This window comes from Saccoglossus kowalevskii, chromosome 22 (assembly GCF_978046115.1).
Source record: "Saccoglossus kowalevskii chromosome 22, keSacKowa6.1, whole genome shotgun sequence".
NCBI lineage: Eukaryota > Metazoa > Hemichordata > Enteropneusta > Harrimaniidae > Saccoglossus > Saccoglossus kowalevskii.
The window spans coordinates 10358140-10381927 of NC_140662.1; the positions used below are offsets into that span (position 1 = coordinate 10358140).

Here is a 23788-nt window from a genome sequence, read left to right on the forward strand (position 1 = left end):
TCTATAGATTAATTTGACTAAAACGTTGGTTCATAAAATTACGCAAACTCGAAGAAATTGTGGCAGCTGAGAAAATATCAAGTATAAGGTGAAAGAGTAATTGCATGGTTTACCATATGTGACAATGTGTTAATATTGGCCAGTTTGTCCCCGGGCATAGACTGTGAGATGTACTAAAAGCCTATTTGAAATAAATCGCGCAATTTGCATAATATATGTCTGCATAAAAATTCCATTAATGTTGATATATAACACACGAGTAGTGGATATAGTGTGAATAATTTACATAAATGTTCTTTTTCTTCGTTATTCGCGAAACAAGAAAAATCAAACAAGAATTGCAAATTTTACAAATGAAAACAACGATATCATAAAAGCTCTGTTTTTCTCATGTATGATCTGTTCTTATGCTAATGTTGATATTTGTTATGCTCAGATATGTAATATAAAATATGATACTTGTTAATAAACCTAAATCCGATCCAGAATATAGTTGCGTGTACAAATACTGTTATAAGTTGATATCAATTATGATGAGTGTATTAGTTACATTTTTCTTTCATAAAAACCATAAGAAATGCATTAATCATAATGAAAATTACGATACCTCAAAAGCTATTGTTTATTCTTTAGTGGATATCACATGCGACTTGTTGATATCAAAATGGCCGGGATGTGCGGGGATACAAGGTAAACCGACGTAGAAACGTTTTATTTAGTTGACAATGCCTTCTAACTTCAAACGGTTTTTGTAGTCAAGCAATGCAGCGCCCTAAGAATGCACACAAGTGCCAAATCCCTCAATCAAAACTTACAAGAGTTGGTCACGTAGCAGCTTTATGGACGCGTGAACGACATAGGATTTAATCGCCATCACGTACGTACTTGGAACATTCTTGTCATTATGTTCTCACTACCTCGTCAAAGTCTCCATGCTGGAATCATTGTTGTTAAAACCTTATATAGAATTTGCGTCCAGATAGTATACTAGTATAATAGACTTTTGACGTAAATGGCCGCCGAAATCTCGCCAAGAGCGAGAATAATTGTAATCACGTGCATTGTTCGCCCGAGAAGCAAAAGCAACAATATTTCAGCGATAATTTACGTATAAAGTTTATTTATAAGATCATGATGTATTTCGAAATGTCACGTGTTTAATGTGAAATTGCAAGCAATAGTGGACTGACACAGGGAGTCATATGAATTTAATGTGATCTATTGTGACGAGCTTGTTTTCTGTGTGTCTACTTTGTCGCCTAATAGTTGCTTATAGACTTTGATATTGTATGATTTATTTAAAGTAAACACAAAAAGATTAAATATCAATATTTCCCATGTTGCAAAAGTATTTCAATAATTTCTTCATCTGATAAATATTTAGACCACTGTATTTTCATTATTATGAATACTGAGTCATTTTCATTAAAAGTACTGTAATTATTGTAAACAGGTGTTTTCCGTTTTGATGTTATTATAATAAAATAACAAGCGTTTCCGCTGCAACATACTTGTTACGTTATCGATGAGTTTATTCTTGAAAAGTGACACACAACCATCTTTCATCGGGTCTGCATAGTTGAATGCTGGTTACAGCTCAGAATGGATTGGAGGTTAGATCCATGAGATTCGACGGAAGTTCTGAGACTGAGACACCGTGTTTATGAACTGCTATGATGGCGATGATGTTTTAAACCTTTATAAATATGTATTACATGCAAATGAATTTATAAATATGTATTACATGCAAATGAATTTATGGATATGCATTACATGCAAATGCATTTATGAATATGCATTACATGCAAATGCATTTATGAATATGCATTACATGCAAATGCATTTTTGAATATGTATTACATTTAAATTCATTGATGAATACGTATTAGATGTAAATGAATTTATGAATATGTATTACATGCAAATGCATTATGAATACGTATTACACGTAAATGCATTTATAAATATGTATTACATGCAAATGCGTCTTTGAATGTTTATACCATTTAACGCCTCTACGAGCATTTGTAGCATCTATGAGCATTTACAGCATGTATCTATGGAAATGTATTACAAAAAAAACGTATATATGTTTTACATGTAAATGCCTCTATGAATATGCAAAAAATGCAAATGCTTCGATGAATATATATGACATGCAAATGCTCGCTAAATATGAATGTCAAATCTCTATTTTACACTATTGTTAAGTTACACTTTTTCAAATAGTACCTACAGATTTTTCGTTCCTACTTCAGAAACGAAACTAGATTCAGGGTTGTTTCGTCTCATTCTCGTCTTACTTGGAACGTTGTTGAGTTCGTGTTCCGTGTGATTTCGTATACTGCACTTAGTTCTATCCACAATCGACTTAAATACACGAGAGAACGCATACTGGAAACGGTGACTGTTCCTTGCGTATATGAGTGGGTTGAGAGCGCTGTTTGCATAAGCAAGCCATTTAAATACACGCAGTGCAACGCTCGGCAATTGCAGACACTGATACCCACACACACTAATTCGCAGTTCTGATGTCATGTACGGCAGCCACGTAATAAAAAAAATTCCAATTACAATTGCCAACATTTTGGCAGCCCTATACTCCCGTTGTATTTTCAAGCTTACTCTTCTGCGTTTTGAAATATCTTCTTGCGAAGGGTTTCTCGAAATGCTGGCGGTGTTACCACGGTGAATCCGCAGTACGTTGTCTTCACTTTTAACTCCCTCCGGGGATCTAACAGCCCGTCTCCCATCGTAAATATTTTTCATTTGCCGTTTAACTATTAAATAGATTCTGAAGTAGGCAAATATCATTATGAAACAGGGCACAAAAAAGCCACAGGTGACGGCTGTTATCAGGTACGTTCTATCTTGCGTTAATTTACAAACTAAGTGTTGTGGTATGTTCTCTTCGGTGGTGTGATGCCACCATAATATACACGGATATGATAAAGACAAGGCTACTATCCACGTTATAGCTATCATCAGATAAGATTTCTCCCTGGTAACCCGGTGTCGATAAGTCATAGGGTGCACTATCGCCAGATGTCTTTCAAAGGAAATCATTGACAGATTGGCCATCGATCCTACTCCGCTCAACACTTCGGTCGCGTTCCACATGTCGCAGAACAAGGGACCAAAATTCCACTGCCCGCTCTCGAGATCGTACACGATCGCCAACGGCATGACGAAGAGTCCCATAATTAGATCGGAGAACGCCAGAGATACCACAAAATTGTTGGTGATTGTCCGCAAGAAACGGTATCGTATGACCACGCAGATTACTAGTAAGTTGCTAAGCACGGTGAATACGGCTAGCGTAGAAAGACACACGACAAGGAGAGTAGACAACCAAAGCGGCCTGTGAGCAGGGACTCGTTGATTTGTCGTTCCGTTTCCGATTCCGATGGTGAAATTCAACACGTCGGTAGAATTTGCAAACACGTCTTCTAGTAAAAACAACATTGTTCCCATAACAGACTACACACGTGTCATCGTCCGTATTTCAGAATGATCTGAATTTTGAAGGGGAAAAACAAGTAGTCCTCAACGTGATACTTATGCAAATAAAATAAACGAGGGAATTATTCATTATCAGTTACGAGAGGTCAGTACTAGACAAGTTGTGTACAGTTTTTGTCACCGAGCGCGTACCTGCCCTCAAACGAGATGAAAGTACGTTCATGTCAACCGAGAAACTACGTGTGTGATTACAGCTCTGACGACATTCATATTTCGTTTTAACTGGGTTATATTTTTAAATTACAGATGCGTAGTAACAAATCTCCGCAAATATCACCAATGCAATTCCGGAAATATAAAATTTAAAGATGCAATAAAGAGGAACACGTATAATTTTTAATACAGCTCTTTGATACTTCATACTGTAGGCAAATTGACTATGATTTATTATAAACTAATAATGTTACGTCTTAGGGAAAAACAGAAGTACTCGTTAGATAAAAAAAATCGTAAACACTATTACGCATGTGTAGTGATATAATATTGTACGTAACGAAACAAACAAGGCGCATGCGTATTGGAGAATGTTTTGTTTCATCGGAATACTTATATGTTTTTAGGTCGTGATAAGACACAGTCCTACAGGTTGTTTTTAATCTCACTGTGAGATATCGCATTTTGCGTGAAAAGCGCGGACCGAACGTATGCCTCAAAAATCGAATAATTTGAATTTTAAATTGAATTTTATTTATATTCTTACTTCACCGAAATTGACCAGCATTAAATGTGTATAACAAATTATTAAGCAGGGAAATAACCAAAAATTAGTGTTAATGTTTTGATGACCTGTGTTTGACCTGTTTTATTGCGTTAGATTTCAAGTATAATTTGAGATTTCGCAACGAACGGAAAATGTCTATTTGTTCACAATATACAGTATCAAACATAGATATTAAAAATAACACGTTTTCGACAGTATTGCGTGTTTGACGAGTTAATTTCCACTGCCGGGAATGAGTGTGTAATCATTTATCGGTGATATGAGTTATATAGTGTAATCGTTAAAGTTTTTTTTTGTGAATAAATTTATTGTGTTTAGCGATTATCAAAAAAAAAGAGAACACAATACTGACTTTGACGATTATATGATCACTTTTTTTTCCGGGATAAGGAAGATTGATATATTATGTCAGGAACACGTGGGGTTTTATAAGTGCTTATTTGCACGTACGAGGGTTGTGATTCACATGGACGAATTCGGTGCTATAAATGTTTGACGTGCTTCCAAAAATATGAGTAGCGGCCTTATTGATCTTCAAGTATTTTACACGAGCTAGTGAAGTTGAGAACGCAGTGTTCAAACATCGTACTTGGTTCATAAAATACAAAGTTTTAATCAATCAGTTCAACTCAGGGTTATATTGCCTATTGAATTGCAATTATAAATTAACGACAGTGTTTTCAGAGACGTAGTTATTTTTTTATCCCGTTGTACTTGGCCCCTTGTTTGTTCAGAGGAGAGAATTGCATCGAATTTGCGTATGGATCCCCTAGTACGATAACGTAAAACACCTAACTCGCATAAATTGAGTCTCGTTATTAGGTGACTTCAATTGACTCCATGTCATCACATTTGAATATTTTTCTCACAAATTGCATGGTTAAAGGGTCACCTCTAGAATGTTGACTTCAATTTATATTCAATAACCCGCCATTCGAATTGAGCCTCATAACCATAAAATACCTAGTCTTTCATTTCGTTTTCCGAATTACAGTGTATCAATCCAGGTGCAATGATATCTCTTAATCGCGAAATGTGAAAAGGAGCTTGCTACTGAAATCTCACAAATGAATACGTGTGTTTACACGAAGAGCACCGTATAGGTACGTTCTCATAAACATACTGTATGTCACGAGTGCCCGTAGCGACGATTTGCTCCATGTGACCAAACGTCCCATAATGCCTGGCAATAAATATAAATGCCTCATTGATTACGTGAATCACTTGGGATTTTGTGTATTCGTGATTGGTTATATATTGGTAGACACACTACTTCAATGTCACTCTAATAAAAACGTGTATGTACCTGTCAGCTGTCCCGTAGATTGAATTATTGTTATCGCGATGTAAATTAACTTAGAACCTGCGGCACTAACAGTTACTGCAGATCTCCCTCAGCGAAGATGAATTCTTATCACACTCAGTGTACTATATTTGGCGACATTGTCTTTGAAGTGAATCTAAGTGTGTGTCAGAGTTCACAGACGCCACCAATCTGATTAAAATCTGATGTAGTGTACGGGCTTTAATTATTTTGGCTATAAACTTATTTTAATTTTATGTTTTATTACTTTTGTTATTAATGCCTTTTTATTTTATTATTTTACTTTGATTTTGATTTTGTGATTTTTTTAAAATTCCGCCCTACATACATCTGAGCCGATGCCTATGTAACGAGATTTCAACGAGACCCACTGTCGACGATTTTAGTCAACGAATCACAGACCTTCTTCTATAGCGCACATGATGACGTCACTGGGCAAACACACTCAAACATAAAATGGCGGATTATACCGACGTTAGGACCGAGAAGAACACAGCTTTTCGGTAAGTTTATCATTGTCAAATGCAACGAAAGTCATTTTTTTATGTTTATATTGTGGCTCGAATGGTTCGAGTTTGGATCGTTACTTTGCGTAGTTATTCTGGGAGTGACGATTTTGTTTCCACCGGTTCGACCGAACACCGGTGTCTTTTTCCAGTCGCTTGCCCTGGAGACGGGTGATGTTTTGTTGACGATCGGGTCAAAACCGTCTACGGTATTGAAGCCGTAGCTGTAAATATTCATCAAAATGTATCAACATTTTGTACATTATACAATAACTCTTTATTAAATTAATTGAGCTGATTTGGACTGGAATAAAATATTTTTTATTTGGAACACATCGCAATTGATCAGGAAATATTTTATTGCTCCAATTTTCTGCGTCGATGCCGTGGGCCGGTGACCGTTATACAATTTAAAATCAGTTTGCATTGTTTACTATAGCTGTTTACAGTGTTCTAATCATTACGATTTACTTATTTTTTTGCTTCTATTCTAGATAATTATGCTCAGTGTTTGATGTAAAATTGAAGCGATGACTGAATAAACGAACCTTGGCTGGCGAAGATGTATCAGGAAGTGTACACATTTGTTGGAAGTGAACAAAATATTCAATGTAATGACAAAAATTGGAAAATGCTGTGGAATTTCTTTTGTAAATAAAAATATACTAGCAATTTTCTATTAATGGTTTATTCAAGTGGGCAAAATATAATGTACAGAAAGAGTGCCCGTAGAGTATCGCTACACTGAAAAGTAAGCAACCGACAGCCTCTATAAAAGGGGGCCTGTGATTGGCTGTTAATTACGCGAGATTTGAACGGGACTTACGTAGGCGTCGGATCAGATGTATGTAGGGCGGAATTAAAAAAAATCAAAATCAAAGTAAAATAATAAAATAAAAAGGCATAAATAACAAAAGTAATAAAAAATAAAATTAAAATAAGTTTATAGCCAAAATAATTAAAGCCCGTACACTACATCAGATTTTAATCAGATTGAGACGCCACGAACTTTAATGCAGTTGTCGCATTTCACTATAGACATCGTGTCTGTAGAAAGATTGGGAACCGTGAACCCATTTATTATTTCTAGTGTCGCAGTGCATGTTGACTGGCGTTGACTATACGACTTTAAACGGCAAATAGTCGCAATCAATGTATCGACCAAGCCGTGTAACTTTGGCGCAGTAATTTCCGATTCCTGAATTGATAGCATTTGTGTGTATATCGTTTGTGCACGTGTGCATATTGCGTGACCTGAGGTTTTAAACCCGGGTCTAAAACCGGAAGGTAGGACGGATTTCGAATGTTCCAAAAGCGCAAAGTTGTAAGCAGTAACCGCTCATCCGTGTTTTCAACTCGCAGCGTAAAAAATCACCTCAAATGAAAGTGTCATCATCTTTCAACTAACTCGTATCGGCCTCTGAAATGTGATCACTGTTGTGCCTGAGCAAGAAAAACGAACATTCAAATTATCGGGGGGGGGGTATTTTGGGAGTTAAAAAATTAGGTCATATTTACTCAGCGAAACAAATACGTAAAGTCTCCTATTTAGTTCATTTCTTCTGAAAAATCATCTTTTTCAACTGGTAATCCACGTTTCTGTATTAAATAGTTCTTCTATCTGTTCCTTTGGTACCACACACTCGCTCTGCTATCTTTTTAAAATATGTCGCTGACTTCTTCCGGGGTTGCATGCCCTTTCCCTTTTTGACTTGTGTCCTGTTTTTGCCCTACCCTTGCCTGTTGCTAGGTAGGTTACGCATGCACAAATATAATTACACCGCGTCTGACGATAATTTGGGATCTCAGTGCCTCGAATACAGCGCGTCTGATCATTCGGCAGTAACCACGTGACTTTCAAACTTCCGGGGTCGACACGTTTTCAAGCTGTGTTCTACAGTAACCACACATATTGCACGATGTTTTACGCAAAACAAAAAGCAATGAACCGTCAGTTACTGAGTTCAGCCATCATAGAAGTACAGTCATGCCTGCCATTCTGTATGTTGTGTTTGTCATCTCTATTCAAACTTATGTTGTATATTTTTACACGTCATTGGAACACAATATATACACCAATGTCACATCCGATAGTCAAAGGATGGTCTAGATTTAACCAAACAAATAGTCAAACAACTTGGATTACTGTCAGCACTCAGCCAACCATTTATTAACATACATGTACTTCCGGGTCAGCACATGACCTCACCACCGAGGGCGCTCTACAGACTATACCACTCAATACAATACATGACAACCAATATATTAAACTTCAAAACATATCATCAATGTTAGAAATACAACTCTTACTATCCTCGTTCGGTCGAGAATCCGAAATGGGAACGATTTGCTCATACAAACTGCTATTTTCTTGTGTCGGTTCAGTTATGGGACCAAGTTCAGATCATTCCCATTTATTTTTTTGTGTCCACTTAAAATTCATTAACTTAATATGCGACTATAAATAAATATATATAATTTGTATTATATCGGCAACGTCCCCTGCATGTTAGCCATTTTGTCAAATGTAGCTATAACGCATGCGCATAACGCAATGTATGCTGGAAGATTCTAAACGCAAAGTTCAAATGGGACACACACGGCATAATATGTTTATCAAAAACATTTAGAAAATTCCGGAACACGAAATGCAAAAAAAAAAAAAACTAAGGGCGGCATATGCACGTAAGGTAAATTATAGGGAGTACCCCCCCCCCCCAACAACAACAACTAAAACATGATTATCAACAATCCCGGACCCTATACTTGGTGTGAAGGTCACAGGAAACAAAGTAGTACTCTGAGAGCTATTTAGGTTTGAACTAAAACTCGAGTTGAGAGAATGGCTAAATTGCATAATCCTTCACCCATTGCAAGATTTACACACACATATAGTAATGTGGCCATAACTTACATGAACAGACTGATTACTGTTTTGTAAAATGTTATTGGTTGTAAATTATATGGAGATCTGGCAATAGTATATCTTTAATAACCCAACTGTTCTTTTCATTATTCATGAACAGACTTTTAAAGGGCGGTGGTCGCCGCGTTGCGTCCTGATCGCGTGTAAAATATACTTTTTGTTTACAAGATGTTCGAACAAGCGCTGCACGACGACCAAGAACAAATGCATTTTTACAATGTAATTTTGGGGCTGAGATCACCACCTACCGGCATCTGTGCCATAAAAATACCAAGTCTAAACGTAGAGCTAAGATAAGTGTGGTATATTCCAGCCGCTTCCGAAACGAGACGACGACAATTTTATATAAGCATGTCAAATTTAAAAAAAAAAAAAAAACGTAACATTTATGCTTCTGCAGATCAATTTTGTTGTATATTTTCAGCTTCGACACACTGTATGCGTCCAGTGTGCATTGTCTTACAGTGGTGTGCATTATTTATGTATAGTCACGTTTGATGCTGAACTATCCATTGACGACTCAATTATATATACACGTCGCAATAACACACAAGCGGTCGAAGCCTTAATACATCTTCGCTAATCCCCCCCCCCCGAGTCCGACCTTGAAGTCACGTCTAATGAGATCATATAGAAAATATTAATTCGGTGCGTGCGTCATAAGCAATAAGTCAACAGCTACCTAACAATACTTAGTTTCAGTAACGCAGTACTAATAATGAGTTACAATTTGCAATAATCAGTGTTCCATTTGCTGCTAGCTTACAAGCCAGACAACTGCGGCAAAGAGCATGTTCCATTGCAAATCATTTGCATCATATTACATTGATTTGGAGTACCCAACGTGTGGTCGAATGAACGTGCGAATTAAATTGATTCTATGCCGACTGCCTGAAAACGCACTTATGAGAATAACGTGTACGCATGAACCCATACCGCTTTTAGTATGTGTGTATGTATTATTTAGATTTAAATAAATAATTGACGCGACGTGACACACGTGTTTTTTCTAGGTCTATATATGTCACTATTGAGACCCAAGTGTGCGTGGGAAATGTCCCTTTTTATATTGTCAAGCACAATATAAAAGAGACGGAAGCAAGTACTTGGGTAAACGATGTTTATCTAACATAAACCAATTCGATACTGGATAATCCTCGTTTGGTGCCTAGTTACTTAGTTACCTGCCTATGGAATCTGAAAGGCATTTGCCTTGTATGCGATAATGTTCAGACGTATCACAGCACGTGCCGTGTTCTCACATTGCTCTCCTGACGATTAACCCACATGCTTAGACGTAATCAATGGTGCAATGCGAAGGGCATGTGAATTCACGACGATGGGTTAATTCCGCTATGTACTTCATTGATGTATGACTGAATAGTCTTACTGATTATACAACAATACATGACTTGGTGTCTGTCTGACCGGATGTCACTTAATCACACAACCAGGAAATCACATTACCGAAATGGCTATGCTGTGTCCCGAGTCCTTACGTGACCAATGAAATAGATCCGCCCATCCACCGTACACTTATGTGAGTTATCGGTTCAGTAGTACGGAGACTAATACATGATAAATCACTTATTACGATCGCACCATAATATTGTGATACATATATTAATCCTTGTTGCTGTAAAAGGGCGTCACGTCGCGACGAGCCTAAAACAATTATTTTAAAACAATTGTTAAATGTTATTAAATATAATATATAATAATAAACACGGTTAATGGTGAAATCGCTCGATCATATAAAACATTTTCTATTCATTTAACTGTATGGCCTGGGTGATGTTCGTCCATGATTATATCGGGCGAAGTGTCATACGAATGAAAGTTAATATACACTGTTAAAGCGGGGGGAGTCGTCATTGCGCATGCGTCAGATGGACGTAGCGTGTCATTGTTTACAAACAAGCGTCTACCCATGGGCCTTTGCGTGTTTAGCGTCTGTTGTTATCACCGCTTGTGGGACTCAATTCCCGCGCGTGCACAGGTGACGACCCTCCCCCTTTAAGTACTTCAGGTATCACGTGAAAACGAAAACAAGTGAAATCGCACTCATTGTCACATGATGTACGGATGTCAGGGGCGGATCTACTATTCTTGAATAGGGGGGCGATAAGTTGGCCAAGTTCGCAAGCGCCGATGGCGCGAAGCCCTGTTGGTTGTTAAAAATAAGGGGGGACCGCGGCCCCCTCGGCCCCCATCTAAATCCGCCAATGGATGTCCTTATAATACGCGTAATTTTTTCTGTGAAAACGCTTTTTCGCGCGTAATAGTACGATGCAAATTATCCCTCATAATCAGCATAGTCTCCGAACGTAACATAAACCATATTAGATAGGAATCATCAGTGCCTGTGAAATGGCTGCTATTTTCACGCCTACAATTATCCATTGATACATAAATATTATTAATTTTTATGTTTCTAAGCATGAATTATTTTTTTAGTGAAAAAATGTGTTTTAAACTCAATCTACGGCAACTTTATTTTTGTGTATTTTAAAACGAGGCTACTCATTAGCTTCTTATTTGCATACAGAAATTCCCCTTTTGACGTCAGAAGGGGAAGTCGCATGGCAGCTTGCATTGCCGATACGTGTAAATAAGGCAAATTTCTTCTGCAGTTTTCTCGTATTTGACTAAATTTTCACTTATGTACTTTTTCGTCGAGAAGGAATGGACCATAATGAACACATAGTATACATTTTTGTTGCATGGGGTTGAGTTAGATGCGAAATATGTCCGTTCTGGTGTAGCTGGTCACCGTGATCATCAGCGGCGCACGTTTGTACACTGTCGCTGGACAAAAGAGAATTTGACGTCGGAATTATCTCGTTATTTAGCAGGTCACTAGGCACGTCACTACACTGTTCTTTTTCATCGATCGTCTGAGTAAAACTTTCAAAATTAAAATAAAAGAGAACATATTTTGACATTCTAAACATTAGACTATAGTGATCACTATAAAATAATTAAAAAACGACAAATCACAGTTACTAAATAAATGACAGCCGCGTGGAAATAAATTGAAATTTTGTTGAAATAGGTGAACGCGTCGGGTCACGACGAGGGCAAGTGCGTTACAGTCTGTAAAAGCGGCGTTTAATTGGACATGACCATGAATTGGATAACAAAAATAATCGAGATCGACACACCTACAGATAAATTCAGAGTGGATTCGAGTTAGCGTGATCCATGGCGTGATTGTCATAATTATAACATCATATTAAAACTTTATTTGGTGGAAACACATTGACCAAGCCCGGATTCTTATTTCATAAATTATTACGCAGATCAAGCTGCAAGCATGGAGGTAAAAAAAGAACAGAGGTGTGAATTCGACATTCAAAACCAATCACCAAACAATTCAGAAACTTTTAGCCTTCGAAAATGAAAACAATTAGCAGTGTGTAAGTAAGGGCTGTGTAATTTCCTGTTTGTCCGACGCTTCGTTTTCGTGTCACTGTCAAAATTATTGCTACCTTTTACTTAACAGAAACTAAATGGTCTCTATAAAACGATATTCGGGATCGCAAAAAAGTCAACTCATTTGAAACACTTGCCGGACGTCCCTCTCTCTTCTGAAATCCGCCTCGGTGATCATGGTCCGGAATCTATTTCTTTCAAAAGTGTTGCGCCAGGTTTATGTTGTCGGCGTTTCTCTTTAAACCTAGTTGTTTTTTTCATGGACGAGGACAGTTTTTCCAAAAAAAAAGGAATCTGAGGTTAAGTGGCTTTCGTCCATTGATGTCGCACTTTCGGATCGATTAGAAACGTGTGAATACTTACACTTTGACTATACGTTTCACTGCAACTGCCCACAACACAACATCTAAAAACTCTCTCTCAAAAAAAAAAGAAAATAAACAAAAAAAGAAAAAAAAACGCCGACTGAAAAATGTATATCGTTTAAAAGTATACTGAATGACCAGTGTTATTACAGCTCAGGGGTATGACTTCCTCTCACATTTTGGCATTTGGTGGCGCACTTTCGGCGAAAGTCGGAAATCCGGAAACAGTCGACCGTTTCAGGATAGGTGGGCGTGGCTACAACACGAGAAATATCCCAAATTTACTTGGATACGAGTAATCATTTTCAGCAAAAAAATCAATACCTGCCCATTTCAGTGGGACACAGATCTAAAATGGGAAACGTGAGGGTGGGCATTGCACAGGCACTTTAAACCGACAACTGTGATTGGCTGTATAGTTTTTATTAACGAACGACTATATGTGAAAATAATGTCGACGGTATGAACGGATTTCCTTTTACTCACTTACAACATAGAATCATTTTGTCGTAAGAGGGCGCAGTCTACAGGAAAGCTGTTTTAAAAGAAACGTTTTTTGATGCACAATATCATTATTAGTTTTTTGTTTACCAGTAAATGAAATACATTGCGCGTACCGATCTGCTGACATATTTGTAAAACATCCGGCGTCCATTCGTGGACGTTTATGTTTGTCAAAAACTTAATTTGAACTCATTGTATATGTATGGTATCTATAGTTAATTATATTTTTGACTCATTAAAACCAAGCAATCTTAAAAGGCGGCAGTCGTCGTGCCGCGTCCTGTTCGATGTGGAACTCATAGCGACGTATACAACGCGTGTAAAATACATTGTTTATTTACATGAAATTTGAACAAGCGCTACGCGACGACCACCGCGCTTTAACTTTGACAAAATTGATCAGCTACTATTTTGTTCAAACTGGATGTGTCAGATTCTAAATATTCAAGTTAGTTCGTCAGCTAGCAACAATATATTGTTCTTTTTTATGTGGATTGTGGGTAACAAAATTGCTAAATAGGAACATCACACGAGACCAACAGCCTTAAATCCCCTTCGACTGGATGCCATATTCTGAATGTAATATTTTATATGCTGTTGAATGTACAGTCGACAATAAAGTCAAACCCGCAATCTCCGTGATGCTGGGAGGACTGTCTCGCTGTCTCAGATCAACCAAAGGCAAAATAGCATGTTCATTGCATCTACGCCTCGAGTCTTGAGACACGTGTAATAAACAATTAAAGCGGGAGGGTCGTCACATGCGCACGCACGGGAATTGAGTCCCAAGCGATGATTACAACACACGTTAAAAACGCAAAGACTCATGGGTAGATGTTTGTTTGTAAACAACGACACGCTATGGCCATCTGACGCATGCGCAGGTGACGACTCCCCCGCTTCAATCTATACCGTCTTTTTATCCGTTTTTTGTTTTACCGCATGCGGTTTAACATCTCGGTGATAGCTTTCTAATTCGCGTTTTCACTCGAATTACAGTTGACAACGCAGACAATGCAACACTGTTGGCGCGAGTGCCTGCCAAGCGCCCCCACAGTCAGTGTGACCGAAAAAAAGGCCAAGTAGCACAAGCCTTTCTAAAATCAACACGAATAACTTCATAAACAGTCACGTAGAGCTCTTAGAAGGCTTGCATGACAAGCGTTCTCACAGTCAGAAATAATAAATTCATAAACGGTCATGTACCACTATTGAAGGCTAGCGTGACAAGCGTTCCCAAGAAAAGCACGTACGAAAAACGCTATTGTATTCTATTCTGTAGTCTGCATTTACTAACCACTCCTATCGATCATTCATTAAACATAATAATAAAGGCACATAACAAGTCCTCTATGGGCAATAGTTTTTTTTACGTTTACGTTTTAGGCTGGGGTGAGAGAAAATGATGTCAAAGAAAAAATGACAATGCATTAAAAATGCAATCAATATTGACTTAGTGATATGATCACACTGATCTTCATTATGGATGTTGACGTAATTCTCTGAGAACATGCAATTCACAAAATGGCTGTTACACGTGATACACGTGACCTTTCCACTCACGCAAACGCACTCACACGTGATTATAATTATTCCATTTCAGACGTTGTCGATGAAAAAACACAAGGTAAAATGTGAATCAGTTTGTTTTTTTTATTAACGCAAATCGAATTAAACATTGATCATTGCAAAAATGAATACATTCTTAGACTAACCAGTCATCAAATTCAAAGTTCAAACTTGAGCCTGCATGGGCCAACGGTAACGATCTCGTTGAATGTGAATCAAAAATAAACTTTCTATTGAAACACAGAAACCATAGGTTCTAAATTAAATATAATGGAATTCAAATTTATGGATGAATCTGGATTCAACTACCCTAGTGTTTGTAACATAGTATATGGACATGTCCCTATTGGTTATAGAGCTGTCGAAATCCAAAGGACCCGTGGTACTTCGTGGCCATTCCAGGATGTAAACTCGTTCTTACAATAAATTAAATACAGCATTAGTATATTAGGCCCATTTTGTATGATATTTCCATTGTGTGCATGCGACACAAAACTTAATATATTGCCAAATATTTTGATTTTAATTATTTCCATGGGATACCAAATTTATTATTTTTTGGCAAATTTGTAATTCATTATCAGTATCAGTGTGTTTAAATTTCCGCGAATTAACATTATGGCATTTTACGTCTGTCACATAACGGCCAATTAAATACGTGGAATCATTAATTACTAAGGACCTAGCGTAGAATTGGAAATTACTCCAAATAAACAAATGTTCAATTCGGGAACAAGATAATAGTATATTTGGTTATTGATGAAATAGTAGGGCGCCACCAGACGGCTTAGCAAGTGCGTCGTGTGTTAAGCCACTATTTTGGTATTTGCCACTATTTTGGTACCGTGTCAATAATGAGCGGCCTAGGAGGTGGCAGTAAAGCCTATTGAATACTACTAATGAGCAAGCGGACAATAACTATATCGACAATAAAGACCGCCACTAGTAACCAAATATTTCCAGCTTGTTTGGACATTGGTGGATTGTAAAAGTATCAACGTTTAGCCTGAAAATAAAATAAACTGAAGGTGTGTTCCAAATTAAATGTTTCTTAGAAAATGGATTTAATGACAAAAATTCTTTAACAGTAAAATTGCACACAAATTATACTTCACTATAGGAATAGTACCAAAATAGTAGCACATATGATTTAATTGGCGGGCACTGCTACACTTCACAATAGGGATGGTACCAAAATAGTAGCACATATAATTTAGTTGTCGGGAACTGCTATACTTTACTATAGGGATGGTACCAACATAGTGGCACATATAATTTAGTTGTCAGGAACTGCTATACTTCACTATAGGGATGGTACCAAAATAGTGGCACGTATAATTTAGTTGTCGGGAAAGGCTATACTTCACTATAGGGATGATACCAAAATAGTGGCACATATAATTTAGTTGTCGGGAACTGCTATACTTCACTATAGGAATGGTACCAAAATAGTAGCACATATAATTTAGTTGTCGGGAACTGCTATACTTCACTATAGGGATGGTACCAAAATAGTGGCACGTATAATTTAGTTGTCGGGAACTGCTATACTTTACTATAGGGATGGTACCAAAATAGTAGCACATATAATTTAGTTGTCGGGAACTGCTATACTTCACTATAGGGATGGTACCAAAATAGTGGCACGTATAATTTAGTTGTCGGGAACTGCTATACTTCACTATAGGGATGGTACCAAAATAGTGGCATGTATAATTTAGTTGTCGGGAACTGCTATACTTTACTATAGGGATGGTACCAAAATAGTAGCACATATAATTTAGTTGTCGGGAACTGCTATACCTCACTATAGGGATGGTACCAAAATAGTGGCACGTATAATTTAGTTGGCGGGAAATGCTATACTTTACTATAGGGATGGTACCAAAATAGTAGCACATATAATTTAGTTGGCGGGAACTGCTGTACTTCACTATAGGGATGGTACCAAAATAGTGGCACATATAATATAGATGGCGGGAACTGCTATACTTCACTATAGGGATGGTACCAAAATAGTAGCACATATAATTTAGTTGTCGGGAACTGCTATACTTCACTATAGGGATGGTACCAAAATAGTAGCACATATAATTTAGTTGTCGGGAACTGCTATACCTCACTATAGGGATGGTACCAAAATAGTGGCACGTATAATTTAGTTGGCGGGAAATGCTATACTTTACTATAGGGATGGTACCAAAATAGTAGCACATATAATTTAGTTGTCGGGAACTGCTATACTTCACTATAGGGATGGTACCAAAATAGTGGCACGTATAATTTAGTTGTCGGGAACTGCTATACTTCACTATAGGGATGGTACCAAAATAGTGGCATGTATAATTTAGTTGTCGGGAACTGCTATACTTTACTATAGGGATGGTACCAAAATAGTAGCACATATAATTTAGTTGTCGGGAACTGCTATACCTCACTATAGGGATGGTACCAAAATAGTGGCACGTATAATTTAGTTGGCGGGAAATGCTATACTTTACTATAGGGATGGTACCAAAATAGTAGCACATATAATTTAGTTGGCGGGAACTGCTGTACTTCACTATAGGGATGGTACCAAAATAGTGGCACATATAATATAGATGGCGGGAACTGCTATACTTCACTATAGGGATGGTACCAAAATAGTAGCACATATAATTTAGTTGTCGGGAACTGCTATACTTCACTATAGGGATGGTACCAAAATAGTAGCACATATAATTTAGTTGTCGGGAACTGCTATACCTCACTATAGGGATGGTACCAAAATAGTGGCACGTATAATTTAGTTGGCGGGAAATGCTATACTTTACTATAGGGATGGTACCAAAATAGTAGCACATATAATTTAGTTGGCGGGAACTGCTGTACTTCACTATAGGGATGGTACCAAAATAGTGGCACATATAATATAGATGGCGGGAACTGCTATACTTCACTATAGGGATGGTACCAAAATAGTAGCACATATAATTTAGTTGTCGGGAACTGCTATACTTCACTATAGGGATGGTACCAAAATAGTAGCACATATAATTTAGTTGTCGAGAACTGCTATACTTCACTATAGGGATGATACCAAAATAGTGGCACATATAATTTAGTTGGCGGGAACTGCTATACTTCACTATAGGGATGGTACCAAAATAGTAGCACATATAATAAAGTTGGCGGGAACTGCTATAGGGATGATACCAAAATAGTAGCACATATAATTTAGTTGTCGGGAACCGTTATACTTCCCTATAGGAATGGTACCAAAATAGTAGCACATATAATATAGTTGGCGGGAACTGCTATACTTCACTATAGAGATGGTACCAAAATAGTAGCACATATAATTTAGTTGTCGGGAACTGCTATACTTCACTGTAGGGATGGTACCAAAATAGTAGCACATATAATTTAGTTGTCGGGAACTGCTATACTTCACTATAGGGATGATACCAAAATAGTGGCACATATAATTTAGTTGGCGGGAACTGCTATACTTCCCTACAGAAATGGTACCAAAATAGTAGCACATATAATTTAGTTGGCGGGAACTGCTACACTTCACTATAGGGATGGTACAAAAATAGTAGCACATATAATTTAGTTGGCGGGAACTGCTATACTTTACTATAGGGATGGTACCAAAATAGTAGCACATATAATTTAGTTGTCGGGAACTGCTATACTTCCCTACAGAAATGGTACCAAAATAGTAGCACATATAATTTAGTTGGCGGGAACAGCTATACTTCCCTATAGGAATGATACCAAAATAGTGGCACATATAATTTAGTTGGCAAGAACTGCTATACTTTACTATAGGGATGGTACCAAAATAGTGGCACATACAATTTAGTTGTCGGGAACTGCTATACTTCACTATAGGGATGGTACCAAAATAGTAGCACATATAATTTAGTTGTCGGGAACTGCTATACTTCCCTATAGGGATGGTACCAAAATAGTGGCACATATAATTTAGTTGTCGAGAACTGCTATACTTCACTATAGGAATGGTACCAAAATAGTAGCACATATAATATAGTTGGCGGGAACTGCTATAGGGATGGTACCAAAATAGTAGCACATATAATTTAGTTGTCGGGAACTGCTATACTTCACTATAGCGATGGTACCAAAATAGTGGCACATATAATTTAGTTGTTGGGAACTGCTATACTTCACTATAGGGATGGTACCAAAATAGTAGCACATATAATTTAGTTGTCGGGAACTGCTATACTTCCCTATAGGGATGGTACCAAAATAGTGGCACATATAATTTAGTTGTCGGGAACTGCTATACTTCACTATAGGAATGGTACCAAAATAGTAGCACATATAATATAGTTGGCGGGAACTGCTATAGGGATGATACCAAAATAGTAGCACATATAATTTAGTTGTCGGGAACTGCTATACTTCACTATAGGGATGGTACCAAAATAGTGGCACATATAATTTAGTTGTCGGGAACTGCTATACTTCACTATAGGGATGGTACCAAAATAGTGGCACATATAATTTAGTTGTTGGGAACTGCTATACTTCACTATAGGGATGGTACCAAAATAGTGGCACATATAATTTAGTTGTTGGGAACTGCTATACTTCACTATAGGGATGGTACCAAAATAGTGGCACATATAATTTAGTTGTCGGGAACTGCTATACTTCACTATAGGGATGGTACCAAAATAGTGGCACATATAATTTAGTTGTTGGGAACTGCTATACTTCACTATAGGGATGGTACCAAAATAGTGGCACATATAATTTAGTTGTCGGGAACTGCTATACTTCACTATAGGGATGGTACCAAAATAGTAGCACATATAATTTAGTTGTTGGGAACTGCTATACTTCACTATAGGGATGGTACCAAAATAGTGGCACATATAATTTAGTTGTCGGGAACTGCTATACTTCACTATAGGGATGGTACCAAAATAGTGGCACATATAATTTAGTTGTTGGGAACTGCTATACTTCACTATAGGGATGGTACCAAAATAGTGGCACATATAATTTAGTTGTCGGGAACTGCTATACTTCACTATAGGGATGGTACCAAAATAGTGGCACATATAATTTAGTTGTCGGGAACTGCTATACTTCACTATGGGGATGGTACCAAAATAGTGGCACATATAATTTAGTTGTCGGGAACTGCTATACTTCACTATAGGGATGATACCAAAATAGAGGCACATATAATTTTGTTGGCAAGAACTGCTATACTTCACTATAGGGATGATACCAAAATAGTGGCACATATAATATAGTTGTTGGGAACTGCTATACTTCACTATAGGGATGGTACCAAAATAGTGGCACATATAATTTAGTTGTCGGGAACTGCTATACTTCACTATAGGGATGGTACCAAAATAGTAGCACATATAATTTAGTTGTTGGGAACTGCTATACTTCACTATAGGGATGGTACCAAAATAGTGGCACATATAATTTAGTTGTTGGGAACTGCTATACTTCACTATAGGGATGGTACCAAAATAGTGGCACATATAATTTAGTTGTTGGGAACTGCTATACTTCACTATAGGGATGGTACCAAAATAGTGGCACATATAATTTAGTTGTTGGGAACTGCTATACTTCACTATAGGGATGGTACCAAAATAGTGGCACATATAATTTAGTTGTCGGGAACTGCTATACTTCACTATGGGGATGGTACCAAAATAGTGGCACATATAATTTAGTTGTCGGGAACTGCTATACTTCACTATAGGGATGATACCAAAATAGAGGCACATATAATTTTGTTGGCAAGAACTGCTATACTTCACTATAGGGATGATACCAAAATAGTGGCACATATAATTTAGTTGTCGGGAACTGCTATACTTCACTATGGGGATGGTACCAAAATAGTGGCACATATAATTTAGTTGTCGGGAACTGCTATACTTCACTATAGGGATGATACCAAAATAGAGGCACATATAATTTTGTTGGCAAGAACTGCTATACTTCACTATAGGGATGATACCAAAATAGTGGCACATATAATTTAGTTGTTGGGAACTGCTATACTTCACTATAGGGATGGTACCAAAATAGAGGCACATATAATTTAGTTGTTGGGAACTGCTATACTTCACTATAGGGATGGTACCAAAATAGTGGCACATATAATTTTGTTGGCAAGAACTGCTATACTTCACTATAGGGATGATACCAAAATAGTGGCACATATAATTTAGTTGTTGGGAACTGCTATACTTCACTATAGGGATGGTACCAAAATAGAGGCACATATAATTTAGTTGTTGGGAACTGCTATACTTCACTATAGGGATGGTACCAAAATAGTGGCACATATAATTTAGTTGTTGGGAACTGCTATACTTCACTATAGGGATGGTACCAAAATAGTGGCACATATAATTTAGTTGTCGGGAACTGCTATACTTCACTATGGGGATGGTACCAAAATAGTGGCACATATAATTTAGTTGTCGGGAACTGCTATACTTCACTATAGGGATGGTACCAAAATAGTGGCACATATAATTTAGTTGTCGGGAACTGCTATACTTCACTATGGGGATGGTACCAAAATAGTGGCACATATAATTTAGTTGTCGGGAACTGCTATACTTCACTATGGGGATGGTACCAAAATAGTGGCACATATAATTTAGTTGTCGGGAACTGCTATACTTCCCTATAGGGATGATACCAAAATAGAGGCACATATAATTTTGTTGGCAAGAACTGCTATACTTCACTATAGGGATGGTACCAAAATAGTGGCACATATAATTTAGTTGTCGGGAACTGCTATACTTCCCTATAGGGATGATACCAAAATAGAGGCACATATAATTTTGTTGGCAAGAACTGCTATACTTCACTATAGGGATGGTACCAAAATAGAGGCACATATAATTTAGTTGTCGGGAACTGCTATACTTCACTATAGGGATGGTACCAAAATAGTGGCACATATAATTTAGTTGGCAAGAACTGCTATACTTCACTATAGGGATGGTACCAAAATAGTGGCACATATAATTTAGTTGTCGGGAACTGCTATACTTCACTATAGGGATGGTACCAAAATAGTGGCACATATAATTTTGTTGGCAAGAACTGCTATACTTCCCTATAGGGATGGTACCAAAATAGTAGCACATATAATTTTGTTGGCAAGAACTGCTATACTTCACTATAGGGATGGTACCAAAATAGTGGCACATATAATTTTGTTGGCAAGAACTGCTATACTTCCCTATAGGGATGGTACCAAAATAGTGGCACATATAATTTTGTTGGCAAGAACTGCTATACTTCACTATAGGGATGGTACCAAAATAGTGGCACATATAATTTAGTTGGCAAGAACTGCTATACTTCACTATAGGGATGGTACCAAAATAGTGGCACATATAATTTAGTTGTCGGGAACTGCTATACTTCACTATAGGGATGGTACCAAAATAGTGGCACATATAATTTTGTTGGCAAGAACTGCTATACTTCCCTATAGGGATGGTACCAAAATAGTAGCACATATAATTTTGTTGGCAAGAACTGCTATACTTCACTATAGGGATGATACCAAAATAGAGGCACATATAATTTTGTTGGCAAGAACTGCTATACTTCCCTATAGGGATGGTACCAAAATAGTAGCACATATAATTTTGTTGGCAAGAACTGCTATACTTCACTATAGGGATGATACCAAAATAGTGGCACATATAATTTAGTTGTCGGGAACTGCTATACTTCACTATAGGGATGGTACCAAAATAGAGGCACATATAATTTTGTTGGCAAGAACTGCTATACTTCACTATAGGGATGGTACCAAAATAGTAGCACATATAATTTTGTTGGCAAGAACTGCTATACTTCACTATAGCGATGGTACCAAAATAGAGGCACATATAATTTAGTTGGCAAGAACTGCTATACTTCACTATAGGGATGGTACCAAAATAGTAGCACATATAATTTAGCTGTCGGGAACTGCTATACTTCCCTATAGGGATGATACCAAAATAGAGGCACATATAATTTTGTTGGCAAGAACTGCTATACTTCACTATAGGGATGGTACCAAAATAGTGGCACATATAATTTAGTTGTCGGGAACTGCTATACTTCACTATAGGGATGGTACCAAAATAGAGGCACATATAATTTTGTTGGCAAGAACTGCTATACTTCACTATAGGGATGGTACCAAAATAGTGGCACATATAATTTAGTTGTCGGGAACTGCTATACTTCCCTATAGGGATGATACCAAAATAGAGGCACATATAATTTTGTTGGCAAGAACTGCTATACTTCACTATAGGGATGGTACCAAAATAGTGGCACATATAATTTTGTTGGCAAGAACTGCTATACTTCACTATAGGGATGGTACCAAAATAGTAGCACATATAATTTAGTTGTCGGGAACTGCTATACTTCACTATAGGGATGATACCAAAATAGTGGCACATATAATTTAGTTGTCGGGAACTGCTATACTTCACTATAGGGATGGTACCAAAATAGTGGCACATATAATTTAGTTGTCGGGAACTGCTATACTTCACTATAGGGATGGTACCAAAATAGAGGCACATATAATTTAGTTGGCAAGAACTGCTATACTTCACTATAGGGATGGTACCAAAATAGTGGCACATATAATTTAGTTGTCGGGAACTGCTATACTTCACTATAGGGATGGTACCAAAATAGAGGCACATATAATTTAGTTGTCGGGAACTGCTATACTTCCCTATAGGGATGATACCAAAATAGAGGCACATATAATTTAGTTGTCGGGAACTGCTATACTTCACTATAGGGATGGTACCAAAATAGTAGCACATATAATTTAGTTGTCGGGAACTGCTATACTTCCCTATAGGGATGATACCAAAA

The 23788-nt window shown here is 37.4% G+C and overlaps 1 protein-coding gene and 1 long non-coding RNA gene across 2 annotated transcripts; one reads left to right on the forward strand and one right to left on the reverse strand.

Annotated features, from left to right (window-relative positions):
• Positions 1 to 2232: 2232 nt before the first annotated feature.
• LOC100367595 (octopamine receptor beta-2R-like) lies at positions 2233 to 3465 on the reverse strand. Its single transcript, XM_002740027.1, has one exon. The coding sequence runs from the start codon at positions 3463 to 3465 to the stop codon at positions 2233 to 2235; it is 1233 nt and encodes a 410-aa protein (XP_002740073.1).
• A 2295-nt stretch (positions 3466 to 5760) lies between these two features.
• LOC146728977 (uncharacterized) lies at positions 5761 to 6745 on the forward strand. The gene is made up of 2 exons (XR_014928238.1): positions 5761 to 6070; positions 6568 to 6745. It is a non-coding gene; the product is annotated as an uncharacterized LOC146728977 (long non-coding RNA).
• The last annotated feature ends 17043 nt before the right edge of the window (positions 6746 to 23788 follow it).